General features: G+C 42.0%; 1 protein-coding gene across 3 annotated transcripts in view; it reads right to left on the bottom strand.

Moving 5' to 3' along the window:
• The window catches only part of Clybl (citramalyl-CoA lyase), a 226,223-nt gene that overhangs the window by 79,254 nt on the left and 129,554 nt on the right, over positions 1-17,415 (bottom strand). For all 3 annotated transcript variants that reach the window (XM_013141503.3, XM_013141501.3, XM_013141502.3), the window contains exon 2: positions 16,429-16,615. In XM_013141503.3, coding sequence (XP_012996957.2) covers positions 16,429-16,615 — 187 coding nt within the window. The remainder of the gene's footprint in view (positions 1-16,428; positions 16,616-17,415) is intronic.

The following is a 17,415-nucleotide window of genomic DNA, read 5'->3' as shown; positions in this document are numbered from 1 at the left end:
AGTAAGTGTTTACTTTTTATTATTTTTATCCGTGACTTCCAGAACTTAATAGGCTCTGCACACTTTCTGAGTCTCTCATCAAAACTCGCTTGTTCTTTTCTCCATGGTTATTACATTGTCTAAAAAAATACATAGTATTAACAACATGGCAGTTCCCCAAAATAATAAACAGAGTTACCAGCAATTCCAGTCAAGGTATGGAAAACAAGAACTTGAACAGATCCTTGTTTGTAGCAACACTATTTGGAGGAGCCAAAAGGTGGAAGCAACCAGCCGGGAGGTGGATGGGACAGCGATGGTGACTGTTCCTCAAGCTTCAGCCTCCCCTTCTGCCCTTCTTTCCTCTCTCAGAGCATTTTGTACTCAGAAAAACCTCTGATGAACGGGATCCTATCAGGGCTCTTTCTGCAACCAGCAGGCAGAGAAACAATTTTGACTGCTTTAAACCAAAAGGGACTGTATTGGCTCTGCTTTCTAGGCTGGGGATTTCATGTCAGAGTCTGCAGCAATCAGGTCAAAGCAGAGCACTCAGAAATGGGTTTCTTGCCACCTCTCTAACTTCTATGAGAGGTTTCATTTCCAAGTCTAAAGCGCACAAACTCGAATCTCCCAGGAGCTAATCCCTGCTGGGCACCAAACTCACTTTCTGATATCTCCAGAACTCCCCTTCCCACCCACTGAAACCCAAGATTCACTCTGATTGGGCTATCTATGTTACGTGAGGTGGTCTATCCCAATCATTGTGGCCCTCAGAGTGCAGCTCCCTGATTGGTTCATCCTTGGGTTGAAGCCACACCCAAGACTGCTTGGACTGCAGTTAAAATCAGAGACCTGGGTTGATAGAAAAAAAATGGATACCAAAACTGTAGTCTTTTACACTCATCCGCATTCTTCACCAGAGCAGGAGCCAAAACTTTAAAACAAAAGAACCTCCACTGCATTCCACAGAAGGCTATGCGGTGGGTTCCGTGGCTTCAGCAGATGACTGCGCCACCCCCAGGAACCTGACTGGATTACACACCCAGACCTTAGCCTCAAGTCCATGTAAACAAAAACACGTGTTTGTTACAGACTCAAACCTGTACCACAAAACCAGGCTGTCGGTTGATTGATAGCCACAAAATTAGCCACCTAGGAACAAGTGATATCTATGCACAGGATTATCTACCTCGATACCTGCGTGATTGATGCCCATGTGGTTATCTGCCACAGAGACACACCCTTCCCTGCTTCCAATGCAATTAACTTTCCTCCAGACAGAAGAAATGACTGCTCACGTGATGGTCTGCTCTGTACACACGCATGATTGATGTCCATGTAATTATCTAACAGTGATATGCCAGTGACTGATACCCGTATGATTATCCGCTAAAATACCTATGCAAATAAAAACTAGCAAGCCCTGCCAGCTCTAAAAATAACCCTAACTAGCAAGTGAAAACCAATGGCTAAGACTTGAGTTCTTCAAAATAAAAGAAGCCACTCATGCTCTATTAAGCATGCACATATATGTCTGTATGAGTGTAGTCATGTGAGTAAAAATATCTCTGGTAAATCATATATAGATCACATGCATTTATGGTGGGGGGAAAGCAGAAACAGAGCCATCTTTTTGTAGTATTTAAAGTAAAACAGTCAGGTGTGGTGGTATGCTGGTATAATCCCAGAACCCTGGAGACTGAGGCAGGAGGGTCCCATGTGTGAATCGAGCCTGGGCAATTTAGTGACTTAGTGAGACCTTGTCTCAGATAAACAACAATAAAAAAGGGTTTGGAATGTAGTTCAGTGTGCAAGTCCTAAATTCAATCCCAGTACTGGAAAAAACAAAAAAAAGCAAAACTTGGACTAAGACCATGATTAGAGTAAGTAAATATCAAGGGCCTTCCCAACTCTAACGTTCTCAGGTCCTGGTGTCACACTAAATGAAAGAGAAAGTCCAGAAAGCAGCAGACAGTGATTCGCTTACCAATTTGTGCTACTAGACATTGGTTCCTAGAGACTTTTTGCTTATTGGTGAGCACACTGGAAACCAGGAGTGGGGGAGTACCAATGCAAACAATGCCCTGCAGCTGAGAGCGAGGAGGTGCAGCTGTGTGTATAAGCAGCTCCCTAATTGCAACACCAGTGTGTGCAGGTAATATAGCTTTATTCCTCAGCCTCTGCTGCCCTACCCCTTCGAAAGGAAGTTTCCAAGAAATAGCATGTTTGGCCACTTATCTTGCTACCTTTTCCCAATTCCTTGTTCTTCCTTTTTACAAAAGCATATAATATCCCCGTAGAATTTGATGATTTTCTTTGTTATTGTTTTTAAAAAGAACAGCTAATCCATGAAGAGTCTCTTTCAGGTTAATGTTAATTCAGCTGCCTGTTTTATAATAGGATTATGTTTTCTGGGATTTAAAAACCCCACTTGTTAACTACCAAATAGACTTCTACAACAGCTATAAAATCGAATTTAATACCTATTGGCATTAATGAAATAGCTGAGGTACAATTTATGCCTAACTACACTTTAGCATCCAACAACCTCCAATAAAAATATAACATTTTCTTTGAAGTTATAAAAGGAAACTGTTCAGTGGGATAACTGGAGTCTCGTGGGCCCAATCATGCAATATCTCTAAGGCAGAACAAATGTTGTTTACATACAGGAAGGATTATGGGGAAAGTTTGTTTGAACAGATTAGTGCATGTTTACATGTATTTATGCTTCTTTTACATCATGCAAATTCAAGTTGAAATAATCTTCCCTTCTTTCACTTGAAAACAATTACAGGAGGAGTAAACTACTTGGGTCCGTTACCAGTTAGTCTAAGAACCTAATTAGGTTAGAATAAATTTTGGAATAAAGCATTACACCAAACTCAGGTAGAGAGCTAATGCTGCACCCTACTTTAGGAAGGGGAGGACCTTTCACTGATAGGGGGATGTAGGTGGGGGAGGGGAGGCCTAAAATGACTCTGTGGGCCAAAGACCATGGATGGTAAACAGATTCCTGGGGCTGGGGATTTAGCTCAGTGGCATAAGCACCTGCCTTGCAAGCAGGCGGTCGTGAGTTCGATCCCTGGTACCGAGAAAAATGAAAAAGACAAAAAACAGATTCCCTTTTGTCTTTGGATCTTAATTCCTGTATTACTCTCTTCAAAAACTGGATTTGGCATTCAAGGGTCTTTCATGTAAAACTCAGGCATAGTAAAATAGAGACAGATTTCTTCTCTGTCCTCCCCTCCCTTCCTTCTTCAGACAGGTGACTGAGGGAAGCTTATGGTAAGCCAGATGGGAACAGAGAAAGGCTGGCAAATATTGTTTCAAGATGAAGGAGAGAAAAACAAGGAGGGTGACACAGAACATATCAAAGACCATCCAGGCACTCGGAAGTTGAACATGAATCTCAGGGCAGTCCAACCTCTTTAAAGATGCAAATTGCAGTCAAACACAGAAAACAGTAGGGTTCTGTTTATCCTTTCACAAAGGGTGCAAACTGCTAATCAGGCTCCATTGCTGGGCTGGCCACTTTGTTTATCAATAAACAGGAAGACAGTTAGACTATAATTTTCCTGCCTAGTACTGGTAGCCAAAAGGAAATGCTGGCAGCTTGGTAGTACTGAGTTCCAGTTGCATCAAAACCCAATTATTATTGTACTAATGTATGGGTGTTTGCAAGTTGCACAGGCGTGCTACACATGTCCAGCAAATCATGTGAAACGTATTGGCAGAGAAGGCGCTTGGTAATACATGGACGAAGGGGAGCTGTCAAAATAGGCCTGGTTCTCCAAGAGCTCAGCTGTGGAGCGTTGTTTAGAAACACACACGCAGTGGAAAATAGTTAAGACAGCAGATATGGGAATCTTTACATGTTAATACAACATAACAAAAACACGGTTTTGTTAAAATCAAGCAAGTATGCAATAAATTCACTCTGAGATGGGAGATTTGATTGGCATATGCGCCAACTGCCACTACACGCTCTGTTAATTTGGAATGCATTTGTATGTTTAAAAGACAGTTCAGAGTTGCTTTCACATCAATGGAGCTACCTTCTTAAGACATTATACAACCTCAAATCGAGGGCTGAAGCTGCTACTGAATGCTGTAGTCCTGGCCAAGCTGTGCAAGAACCTGGATTCAATTCCCAGCCTCCCCCCAATCTAAAATACTGTACAAGATTCTAAATATAATGATCCAACCATATATGTATTTATGATTCAAATCATCCAAATCATTACTTTAGTTCCTTCTTCTATTTTTTAATCTCTGTGGATGCACCTGTTCAGAGATTAAGATGCCTCTGAATTTAAACTCTCCAATGGAGTATGACAAGTATTCAATAAAAGGGGACTGTAAACTGTCACGTGATGCTTCTGTTAGTGTTGGAATGGTATGTCATCAAATAACAGTTTGTTATGGATTAAAAACTGATGGTTAACTTAATACCAACTGAATTAAATCAGCATCGTGTTGAGTGTAGATGTTCCACCTGAGGAAAGTTGCCAGCATAAATAGAGATGTGAAGGAGAAGCGAGGTATTGTGGGTTTCTCTGTGTTGCTGTTTTGAGCTGCTGGTTCTCCTTGAGAAGCTCTGGTTCTTACATACAGTATTGACTCCTGGCTCTGGAAGGGAAGACATGTGCCACATAATCTCCAGGACAAACTTGTCATGCTGGCTTTCTGGCACATACTCCACTGTTCTTATTGTCAGAGGGCCTTGGGACCTCTGTGTCACTGAGGATGGCTGTGGTGCTTTTCAGGACAGCTCTGATCTTTATTTTGAGTGTGACTTCTCAGCTCCAAGCTAGAACCCTCAACCTATCAGCACAGCTCCTTCACTCCATTGGCATGGACTTTCTAGCTTCCACCATTGACCTCTGGGCCTTCCCAGCATGGATCCATAAAACAGACTGACGTGAGTCCTTCTCATGGGAGTTGGACTCATGGGAGGTATTGTTGTGGGCTCTAGGTTTTAATCTGGACTCATGCAGGACATTGCTGTAGGATCCCAGCCCTTTGCTGAATATTCTGAGTCTTTAGTGTTGTGGACTGATTTCCTGCACTTTCTTGTGTTAAACTCTGGGTGACCATAATAAAATAATAAGTTCTGTGTCCTGATTCTAATTGTTCTCCTCACAACCCCTGACTACAACACATTTATTACATATTGAGCACATATAACTCACTTTTTCATCAAAAATTTGCTTAGTGGTGACTATGTTAGGGGAAACTCTAGGAAGCTGTGAGAATCCAATGAAACACACTTCACAAAGCCAAGAGTCTTTACAGGAGTAGGTACAGGTCATGGTATTAAGGTTTGGTGGACAACTTCTGCCTTTACACAAACCAGTTCTCACTACCAAGGCTGGTTCTCTGAGATGCCAACCCATAGCAGTGACACTTGAATTGGGGACCCCCTGGCTCATTCTGCTAGGATGAGGCTGGATGAGAGGGAATAATGTAGGGTTTATAGAGCTCTGTTAGTAACAATTTTAATCAAACATGCAGTTCTTTTTTTTTTTTTTTTTTTTTTTCTTTTTCATTTTTATCGGTACCAGGGATCGAACTCACGACCGCCTGCTTGCAAGGCAGGCGCTTATGCCGCTGAGCTAAATCCCCAGCTCTAAACATGCAGTTCTTGAGTGTGGCTCACTTAGCTTTCCCACTTAATAGCTCTGTGACCCTGGGCAAATTTATTAACCTCTCTGGATTCTATTTTTCTTGTAGATCAACAGGGATAACAACAGCACCTCTATCATGAAGTCACTGTGAGCATGAAAGGAGTTAATTCATGCAGAGCACTTAGAGATAGAGCTGGCACGCAGAAATAGCCAGAGTGTTCTCTGAAATTATTCAAACAACCATCAGCACCATGGCCAGCGCCAACGTTCAGCGTGTGGAAGGTCAGAGGCCTGAAAGAATGATAGCAAGAGACCACCTCCAGCTCAGAACAGCCCAGCTCCAACAGCCTGCCTTTCTTGGGGTACCAAAGAAGTGGGGGAGCAGTGATATCCAGAGTTGAAGACTGATGCATGTAGCTGGTCTGGGACAGGCCAGTTGGGACTCCTAGCCCAGTGAGCCCTGACTTGCTCTCATCTGTGGGAGTTTCTGGTTCTGATCCCTCTCATGTCTCAGCTCCAGACTGAGTCCTTCCTACTCACTTCAGACTCCCTATATGCACACAAGGTGAAACAGGGTGTTTGAATTATTGTCCCCTCTTCCCACTGCCACACTCACCTCCCTACCATCACCTCTAACTATGCATAGCTCTGGGAAAGAGATTCTCCTGACACCCACATCCCCTGTCTCCTACATACAGGTACCCATGTATGTTCAGACCACCAGCTTCCCCAGCCACTACAGAGGGGAGGTCAGCCAGTGTGGTGTGGGATGTGGATGAAATACATGGCGGGCTGCCTGCTGCTGTTGAGCCCAGGCTTATAATTGTATTTCCACCCCAGGAAGCTCCATGAGTTAACCCTCTGATGGAAAACTTGAGGGACTTTTATAAAACCTATCATGTGTATGTGTGTGTGTGCGTGTGTGTGTGTTACTAGGGATTGAATCCAAAGCCTATGTACTGAGCTACACCCCCAGCTCTTTTTGTTTATATCGGTATTTTGAGACAGGAGTCACTAAGTTGTTCAGGCAAGGCTCAAACGTGCAATCCTCCTGTCTCAGCCTTTCCAAATGGGAAGACTGTGATTGCCACCAAGAGCCACTGCATGTGGCTTACAGGACCCACTTCTATCTCCACCCAACTCCCCAGTTCATCTTTTTCTTTAGGCTTCTGGGCTTTTCTGATACCTGTTGGGAGGCCTGGTTCTCCCCTAGACCTGGCTGGGGATTCCGAGCCCAGTTGTAACTTCCTGAGGGTTATTTCTGACCAATAAATATTTTGCATTAATGGACTCACATGGAGAAAGTTGTAAAAATGTGTTTGAAAGAGACAGAATGTTTTTAGTAGATAGGCAGCCTCAGCTGTGTGCTATCTCCTGACGTGATGTTTGCTCTAGACAACCCACAATAAAACACCATCTTCCCAGGTATATAATAAAAATTAAAATACTACCCCCACTCTTCTATCCACCATGAGAAGATCTAATGGAAGTTAAAATACCTGGAAAAAGTATATGATTTCTTAGCACTCTGTAAATCAGAACAATTATTTATGTTTTAATATACCTATTGATTCATTATTTTTGTTTTGGTACTGGGGATCAAACCCATGACCTCATGCTTGCCAGGCAGGCACTTGTGTGACAGAGCTAAATCCCTGGCCCTCTACTGATCCATTATTGAAAACATGGTGATATTTAATACAATGCTATGAATTGTGGCCAGTGAAGTAAAAAGACCTCGAAAAAATACTGCATTACTATATCAAGTAGGTTCCTCTGGAAAGTTTTGTGTTATCGCCCTTAGTTGGCAGTGCTATCCATACTGGCTTGGTTTCTGGGTTTGGTTTGGTTTGGTACCGGGATTAAACAGGGTGCTCTACTGCTGAGCTATGTCTTAGCCCTTTTTGTTCTGAGAGAGGATCTCACTTTGTTGTCCAGGTTGCGTCTAAACTTCTGCCCAACCTTTTGATCCTCTTGTCTAGGCATCCTTGGTTCTTTAGAGATTTAGCAACTGATAACCTCTTGATCTTATTTTGGGAAAATCACTCATGATCTAAAAAAACAAAAAACAAAAAAGCCCATGGATTTTAAAGAATCACGAAAGTTGAAATAAGTTTAATGATTTTTTTTCACTCTACTGTAGTCTCTAAGCTATCTCTTACTTCATTTTAGAAGAAATCACATCACTATAGTTTCCATACTTACAAATCTTTGGATCATTTAAGTCAGATTGTTGCCTTTCTTCTTTTTTTTTTTTTTAACCTTAATTTTAAACTAGAACCCAAAGATCTGTTTTATTACCTAGGCTTTGGCTTTCTGCAGTCACATGTTGTGGATCATACTCAGTCTTAATTGGATTCCTAGGAATTGCAGGAAAAGAAATAACTGACAATTTAAAGCCTGCATCTCTTTGTAAAAAGACTGTGCTGAGCTCATTAAATGGAAATTGCTGACTATTATGACCCTAATAGAAATACTTGAATCTTTGCATTAACACGATGCCTGGTTTGAAGAATAAAACAGTGAGGGAGAAAAGAAAAAGTGTTTGTTTGGTTGGGCATTTTTGTTTTTTAAACAATTACCCTTCAAAAGGGGAAAGGTTATTTAAGGGTATGAAGGGATTCATAAAAGACTGAAAACACTTGCCTATTTTTATAGAAACCTGAGCAGATTTTTATATCAGAACCTTTAAGGATCAAAAAGACCTTGCAGAGTTTCTAAGCACAGTTCAGCTTTCCATACTGTTCCAAAAAGACCTGCACATACCCCGATTGCTATTGAAGAAATCTCTCAAGCTCTTGAGTCTTTTAATAAAGGCGAGGCACCTGGGAGAGGAGCCTTCCCATCCTAATTCACACCCCTATTGAAGAGGAGGCGGCTCCCCAGCCCCTGTGCATGCTGAATCCTTCCCTGCACACCCTTTAGCTTTCTCCCCACGGGGAGAGTACACCTAGCCACTCTACTAATTCATCTCCACAAAAGTGATGACGCTGAGGAATGCAAAGTTTAGCCAAGTGGATTTGTGTGTGTACACAGGGTGTGTGTGTGTGTGTGTGTGTGTGTGTGTGTGTGTGTGTACATGTGCATGTGTGTGAAACTGAGCCCACACAAAGGAGGGAGTGCAAATAGACAATTCGTATGCTTGAGGTAGACAAGGGTCTTCTATCTGTACACAAAGGCATCACTGTCAACCTCAAGGGTAAGGAGTTTTGGGGGCTGAGTGCCACGACAGCACACACAAGGTTCATCAGAGAGTGACTTGAGCTAAACGTTTTGGTCGGTGTTTCATGGTTCTTAACTATGTAGTGACTACACCGGCTAGCTCAGTCTCCCATTCCACAGGGTCTGCAGGTAACTCTAGGTATCCTCGTGGGAGTTTGCATTTGATAAAGAAGCACATAGGACAGGCTCCCTGGGAGGGAAACAGTGCCCTGAGGCCTGCCTCCCCTGTCTCCTCCCTTAGAGCCACTAACCTTCCCATAGGCTTGGGATCATTGAGATGTGTCAACTTGACTTGTGTAAGAACCAACCAGCAGACAGTAAAGCTTTGGTCTGTCTGTGGGTGAGGGACACACAGTCTGCAGACTGAAGAGGGAACACCCACCCTGGAGGTGGGCTGCATCAGCCAGTAGGCTTGTAGCCTGGACAGAATAAAAAGGGAAGTCAGGAAGTTTGCTCTTTTCTTCTTCAGAGCATCTCTGGTTTTCCCGGTTGTCTTTGAAGGTAGTCTCCAGCTCCTTTGGAGCTCTAGCACAGATTCCCTGGCCTTTCAACACAGACTCACACAGGACTCTGCAGTGGGCACCAGGCCTTTGGCCTCCAATTGGATCTTCCAGGCCTCCTATGTGCAGACAGCAATTTTGCATCCTTCCACCCTGATTCTGCAGGCAGGGAGCACCAGTGGCCTTCAGTACATCCTGACACCCGGGATGCAGGGAGGGAGCAAAGATTCTGTGGTACAGAATACTTATTACCATGATTCTCTTTATTTGACACTAGAGATAGGCATAGTGAGGAGGAACAGTTGGCCCAGGTCCCACCATCAGGATAAGATGTTACCAGAATCAGACACAGGCATGGTTGGCTCTGATTTTTTATTATTTTTTGCGGTACTGGGGATTGAACTCATGATCTCTTGCTTGCCAGGCAGGCACTTACACCACTGAGCTAAATCCCCAGACCTCTGATTTTATTTTTTCCAGTGCTGACGATCAAACCTAGAGCCTCACATGTGCTAGGCAAATGTTCTACCACTGACCTACACCTCTAGCCTCAGCTACATGGAAATTCTGGAGAACACACCTCGGGAGAAAAAATGATGACCCAGAGAGAAGGGCTGAGATGCTTGAAGGTAAACAAGAAATGGTAAAATGTGAACTCTGTTAATCTAAATACAAGTTGTATATATAAGATGGTAATAGTGATTATATAAAATGTGTGAGATTAAAAAGAAATGACTTAAATACTGGGCAAAATAACACAGACATTTCAAAAATGATTGTATCTAATGTCTTCTAAGTTTCCTTTGTAGTCTAGGAAGAAGGTATAAATCAATCTGCAGCTTTATTAAATACAGTTAGCAAAATTTCAAAAGTAAGCTGAGTGTGGTGATCCACAATAGTACTTTCAGCACTCTGGGAGGCTGAGGCAGGAAGATTACAAGTTTGAGCCCAGCTTGGGTAACTTAGCAACACCCTGTTTCTAAAAAAAAAAAGGTAATCCCAACACTCAGTAGGCTAAGGCAGGAGAATTGCTGTGAATTCAAGACCAGCCTGGGCTACAAAGTGAGCCCAAGGCGAGCCTGAACTGCATAGCGATGCCCTGTCTCAAACAGACACACACACACACAGAAAAAGAATATTTATAAAAATCAGAAATAGAACAGGTAGAAAACACAGGGCAAAACATAATGATGTGATAAAAATCTAAATTTATTAGTAATTACATTAAAAGTAAATGATTAATGTTTCCGATAGAAGACGGAGTTTATCAACATGGATATAAAGATTTTTTAAACTGTAAGATGCATATTTAAAACATAAAGATAAAAAAAATAAAATAAAACATAAAGATACTGAAAACTTGAAAGCAAAAGCGTGAAAATCATTAAGAATGCTGGCTTTGGGCTGGGGATTTAGCTCAGTGGTGTAAATGCCTGCTTGGCAAGCACAAAGTCAAATGTTCAATTCCCCCATACCAAAAAAAAAAAAAAAAAGAGCTAGTTTTGCTATTTTAATATCAGACTACATAAAGTTTATAGCAAAAAACATTAGAGGGAACAAAAATAGTACATAACAGATGACCTGATGTACCAAAAAGATATAATCATTCTAAATGTGTGCACACCTATTAATGTAAGTTTAAGCTATCAGTAGCAAAAATTGATAGAACAGGAAGAAACTGGTAAATTCTCCTTTGAAGGGCAGGTTTCAACTAGCCTCTCTCAATTACTGATATATCAAGCAGCGGAAAATAAGTAAAACTTTGGATAGTTGAGCCTTATTAATAGACTTAATCTAATGGAAAAGACATAGAATTCTGCAAATAGCGTTTTACTTTTCTAGCAATTTATTTTATTTACAAAAGTATCACTTCACAAAGCAAGGGAAATGTGAAAAATTAAATGTGAAAAATCAAAAGAGAAGCCTGAAACAAAGGGACAATTAAAATGATAAACTTTGGAAAGCACCATTTGGATCTTCGTAGTCTAAGCAAGAAATCAAAATGGCAATTAAAAATTACTCTGAGTCAAATGAAAACAACAAAGGATGTGTTCTCCTAACCTTTCCTTTTAAATTTTTTTTTTAACTTTTTATCGGTACCAGGGATCGAACTCACGACTGCCTGCTTGCAAGGCAGGTGCTTATGCCGCTGAGCTAAATCCCCAGCCCCCATTGAATTTTGTTCTTATTAGTATGTGTTCATAGTACATAATGGTCACATTCATCATAGAGAGTTGGTTCAGGTACGTAAAACATCTGAATTCTTTTTTCAACCTCTTTATTTCCTCCTCATCCTCTTTTCCTCCCTCCATTCTTAGTCTCCTTCTCATCTGTGAAAGATCTATTTCTGTTTCCTACTGTCTATCTCTTATTTTCCTCTTTAGTTTATAATCTGGGTTTCTCATATACGAGAAGCCTTCGATATTTAAGCATGAGTCTGATCAGTTTCACTTAACACTATGGTCTCAAAGTGTGTCCATTTTCCAAGCTCTCCTTGATTTTAGTAGAGTAGAACTCCACTATCCATGAGTCCCACATTATCTTTATCTGTTCACCGGCTGATGGGCCTACAGGCTGCTTCTGGTTTTAGCTGTTACGGTTGTGCTGCCATGCATCACTGTAACATCTTTAACTCTTTCAGGAAGGTGTCTAAAAGAGAAATAGTTGGGTCATGTAGACCTTGATTTAACTTTTTCACTAGTCTTCCCTTGGCTTACATCCCTCCATGCCCTCCTGCCTGTGTGGTGCCTGGCTGGCACTCTTATGTACTTATACATTGCATGCTTACAGAAATTTAAATAGTTAGTTAAATACTTAGTCAAGTGAACTAGCAGCCCTGAAGTCCAGCCTGCACCTCCTCCACTCCCACTGTCTTGGCACCCAGTGTCATGGGAGTCAACAGAATCCGTGCTTTATTTGGTGGCTTTTTCCTGTGGCCCAGCGAGCAGGGGTTGGACAACCTATGCCTCCTCATGGATTTAATGGCAACAGGAGATGAGAGAAGAGGGAGCCACGAGTCTTTTCATCATGCATCCTTGGGACCATGGCAAGGAGCTCCTTAAATGCAAATTGGATTAGCAGGACAGGATTAGCGCCTGCTGGAAGGTGTAAGACCCTTCTACTGCTGCTCATTGTCTCCATTCTAAACCCGCTCCAGTCAGTCCGATAAAACATGGAACAGCCCATTCATAGCAAAAAGAAAGTGAGATATAAAATGAAGTGACCACATTTTTATAATTCTCAAACTACTGGACCAGGCAATAATAGCTCAGTTTAGCAATAAATAAATAGGATAATCTGAAATAAAGAGTTTAACATGCATTTTTTTCTTAGTAAGAAATAAATTCACTAAAACAGTCTCCATCACCTCCATCAAGCATAAGTTTAAGAAAAATGACTAAGAGGTAACTTTGAGAAAGAAAAAAGAATTTGAGATGTATGAGAAATGGCAGACGTACCCACACATTTCAAACCAGCTGAAGCCCCTGCTCTAAATGAATTACAATCCCAGAGCACTGCGAAATTTGCAATATGAGCACAGAGCTCCTGTCCTGTCAGAAATCACAGGGAATACAAAGTGGGCAAAAGGTCAGAGAGGCCGAGGTGTTAACTTTTGAAGAAAGGGAAACAGTGAATTGTGAACCATGTCAGTGGTGAATCAGCGGTAAGCATGAGACTGATTCCATCAAAAATTCAAATCTGAGTTCCGTTGTTTATTTGTTTTGTGGTAGTCGGGTGGTGAAACCAGGGCCTCTGTACTGATATACATCCCAAGCTCTATTTTTCTTTCATTTTGAGACAGGGTCTTGCTAAGTCATTAAGTTGCCCAGGCTGAGCTCAGAGTTCCAATCCTGCCTTAGCCTCCTAGTGTTCTGGGCTACCACATTGGGCTCAGTTCTGCCATTTAATGGCAGTGTAACTTTGGACATGTTTCAAAACTTAGGAGTAAGGATTAAATAAGATTATATGTGAAAACAATGGGTTTAAATGAGACAACATAGACATAGACAACACAGAAAATTATCAGTAAATTTTTTTTTCATTTGTAGCACTTCAAAAAGTGAAAGTGGCAGTTAGTTAGGAACTGATGTGACCTCATCAAGAGCCAGTCTTGTCCACCTGGCCTCATATTTCTGGTCTAGAGGTACAGGGCAAAAAGGCATTTGTAGGTTGGCAGATAGGGAATGTATCTTCATTCTGAAAAAGCACTGAAGAGAATATCATAATATCCTCATGATACTAGGATTAGGGTTTAGGAGTTAGTGACTAAGTACACTTACCCCAGTACCATTCGTGAATTACGCCTCAGTCTCCTTTACTGTAAAATGACACAGTAACCATGTATCACCGGGTTGTTGTCTACACAGCTGCAGACCAAAGTCCTCTCTTTGCCAGGGGTTAGGGTGGGTATGGGGGTGTGGTGACGGGGTATTGGGAATCAAAATCACAATCTCACGCTTGCCAGGCAGGCGCTGTGGCATGTTTTCTTTTTCTTTTCTTTTCTTTTTTTTAATCAAAGTTCCTAGTGAGCAAGCTTGGGCGGCAGCCGCTCCAACCTCTCTGACATTTCCAGCTGGCATCTGTCCCGTTTTCTTATGGCGTGCCGGTCAGATTCTCAGACAACAGCAATGCTGGATGATGAGATCAAATGTAAAAACACCTTGACGGCCTAGACCTCTGAACTGATCCATATGAGATGAAATTAATCCTAGGTTGAACTTTTAAGCAAGACTGTTTTTCCGTGTAGTGTCCTGCCTTGCTAGGACTTCTGTGGATCGCAAAGGGAATTTTAGTTCCCTTGAGGGTCCGCGTGTGGGAAAGAATGTGTCCAGCAATTAATGCAATGGTCAGCTCCTTAAAAGAATCTAAATGGCCTGTTTTAGTCACTATCTTGCCACAATGCCTGACACCCACCACTTAAAGGAAGAGAGGTTTGTTTTGCCCCGTGGTATGCAAGTGTTTCTGTCCACAGTCGCTGGGGGCCACTGCAGGGCAGCGTGGCAGAGGGCCACAGCAGAAGAAAAAGAGCTACTTGTGTGCTGGCAGGAAGCACAGAGAGGGTGAAAGACAGCACAGTGAAGAGATGAGTCCTTCCAGACCACCTCTCCCAACCAGACCCCACCTCCAGAGAGCCAGTCAGCCACAACCCTCATAATCCGATCACCTTCCAAAAGCCCCAACTATGAGCACATGAGACCTTGGGGACACTTATTTATTTAGTTTCTGAGACAGGTTCTATGTAGCTCAGGCTGGCCTTGAACTCACCGTATAGCCCAGGCTGACCTAGAACTCATGGTGATCCTCCTGCCTCAGCCTCCAGAGTGCTGGGATGACAGGTATGTACACCACACCCAGCTAGGAGATATTTTAAATTTTAGATCTACACCATAACATGGCCCAACCAAGGTACCATGTGAACATACACTCCAAGATGGGGAGCACAGCCCATTTGTCACAAACTCCTCTCTGCCTCGGGTGTCTCCTGAACAGGACTCAGCTGCTGTGCGCTGGGTCTAAGAATGGCTGACAGCACCGATGAGCAGTAAGGAAACATAATTAGAACTTTATCAGGGTGCCTAATGGCTTACTGTGCTACAATGTAGAAATAAATTCCCTTCTAATCATGATTACTCTAGCTTTATCTGTTTCCTATAGGAAATCAAGCTATTCCCAGGCACTTTATCAACTTTTTCCTCATAATAATCCCTGTCCCTAACAAAAGGAGATATTGTCATCCCCAAGGTACAGATAAGAAACTGAGGCAAAGCAGTAGTGTGAATTGCCCTGGGTGGCCCAGAACCAGTATCTAATCGCACAGCACACTGTCCAAGTGTGGGAGGAAGCATACTGGAATCACATTACAGCCTTCCAAAAGTCGGGCCATTTACCTTAATCTCTGGGAGAAGGAAGATTAATTATATTTTCTTTGGCACATGCCAAAAATACTGAGTGGACCCTTTACACTCCACACGCCTATTCCAATCCTTTTCCAAAGACTCCAAAAGCTTTGTTTTGCCCATTAATAGGATGATGCAGGAAATTAACTTGATTTTTTAATTAAGGCAAATATTTGCTGGCTAGAATGCCCAAGGAAAGCAATTCATCCAGAACACTGGATAGTAGTACAGACAGGTTCTTTCATATCACCCGGAAGCAAGAAACTACCCAAGCAGGTACAAACCCAGACGGCCGGCTCCTCTGTGCACCAGCTCCACTCACTCCCAACGGCCCTGACCAGGGACCCATAAATAAAGATCAAGCACAAACAGAAATTACCCTCATACAGATTTCTATATTTTACCCAATTACTCAAAAAAAAATCATGATCAGTATAAAAATCTTAAAAGCAATGTTATCAAAATAAAATTAAGCCAAAGGCATGCACTATGCCATCACCGCCTCACAGCCTTCCATAGCTGTTTATACATCGCAGACTTTTTAAGGCTCGCTTCTCTGGCCAGGCCATGAGGAAACCAGGCAGAAGTAAGGCAGCCCTGAGGTTCTGTAACTGGTTTCTCCTTTATTAGGATGGAAACCGGCAGCTTACCTATGGACAACTGTCTTTATTTTCTTGCATTTGTCTCGGAAGACAAGACCACTATTTAATATACCTGGTGCTAAGACCAGAAATGATTGTATTTTATTGGCCTAAGAATTTTGCATGACAATTCTAGAATTCACTTACCTAGACAAATGAGTGCTAATGGCCCCGAAACTGTCTACCTCTTTACCTGTACATGCAAAAGTCACATCTACTGGTCACATATATTTTGATCAAATTCCACCTTTCCCTCGGAAAAAAGAGATACACCCACACATTCAGGACCCAGATGAAAGCTGGATTTAAAAAAATGTTACTCATCAGCGATGAGCACAGTGGAATCTTTATAAACAGCGAGCAACACTGCCAAAGGGAGCAAATTTCTTTGGCTTTTTGAGACAGGGTCTCATTATGGAGGCCAGGCTGGCCTCAAACTTGCAGTGCCCTCCTGTCCCAGCCTCCCAAGTGCTGGGATTACTGGCCTATGCCACCATCCCTGGTCTCAGACCGCAAATTTCAATCCTTTTCTTCTTCCCTCAGAAAACCACATCATTACCTTTTTGTTCATAGCCACACCGTCCTCACAGTCGAGCACCACACAATCTACATTCAGGGAGGGAATCTTCGCTATTTTCTTCTCATCATTTCCAGGCACATACAGCACTGCCCTCCGAGGAATATACTTGTGATTGGATGAGGAACTGTAGCCACGCCTGGGGATGCCAGCTGCAGGGGATGTGATCCTAAAGAAGACATAACCTGTCAGTCCAAAATAGAACTTCTGCATTCAAGAATTTGCTAAGTGAAACAAAACAAAACAAAAAAACTTATTTTAATGCAAAATTAAAATAGAACCTATGATCTTTCTATGTTAGGGCAGCACACAATCCACATCAAGATCTAGAAAAATAATCACAAGATGTAATCAATGAAGTTCAGAAGGGTGGTGCGCACCTATAATCTCAGCACTCAGGAGGCAGAGGCAGGTGGGTCATCATAAGTTTTAAGACAACCTGAGTTACACAGTGAATCCAAGACTAGCTTAAACTACATACTGAGACTATGGCTCAAACAAAACAAAACATCCTAATGAAAAAAATGTCACCTTGGCTGAGGTTTACAAAAATACAGAGTCCTGTTTAGTGGCATTATCTTTTGACAGAAAGAAGTATATCTACCCACTCTTGAAAAAACATTTCTGGTATTAGCATACTGTCCAGATGGTATCTGTGGAAAAAAAGATGAGGAATGTATATCCAAAAGATACTAAACAATGATATAGGTTGAGTATCCTTTATCTGAAATACCGGGGCTAGAAGTGTTTGCGATTTTGGATTTTAAAAATCTTGCATACATTGCATACAGTACTTGCATAAACACTAATGAGATACCTTGGGGATGAGACCCAAGCATAAATATGAAATTCATTAAGATAATCTTATACAGGGGGCTGGGGATTTAGCTAAGCAGCATAAGCACCTGCCTTGCAAGCAGGTGGTCATGAGTTCAATCCCTGATACTGGAAAAAAGAAAACAAAAAGAT

Source organism: Cavia porcellus, unplaced genomic scaffold, assembly GCF_034190915.1.
Source record: "Cavia porcellus strain 051 isolate PalLab524CR breed Dunkin Hartley unplaced genomic scaffold, mCavPor4.1 scaffold_4, whole genome shotgun sequence".
Taxonomy (NCBI): domain Eukaryota; kingdom Metazoa; phylum Chordata; class Mammalia; order Rodentia; family Caviidae; genus Cavia; species Cavia porcellus.
This window is presented reverse-complemented; position numbering and strand designations above follow the sequence as displayed.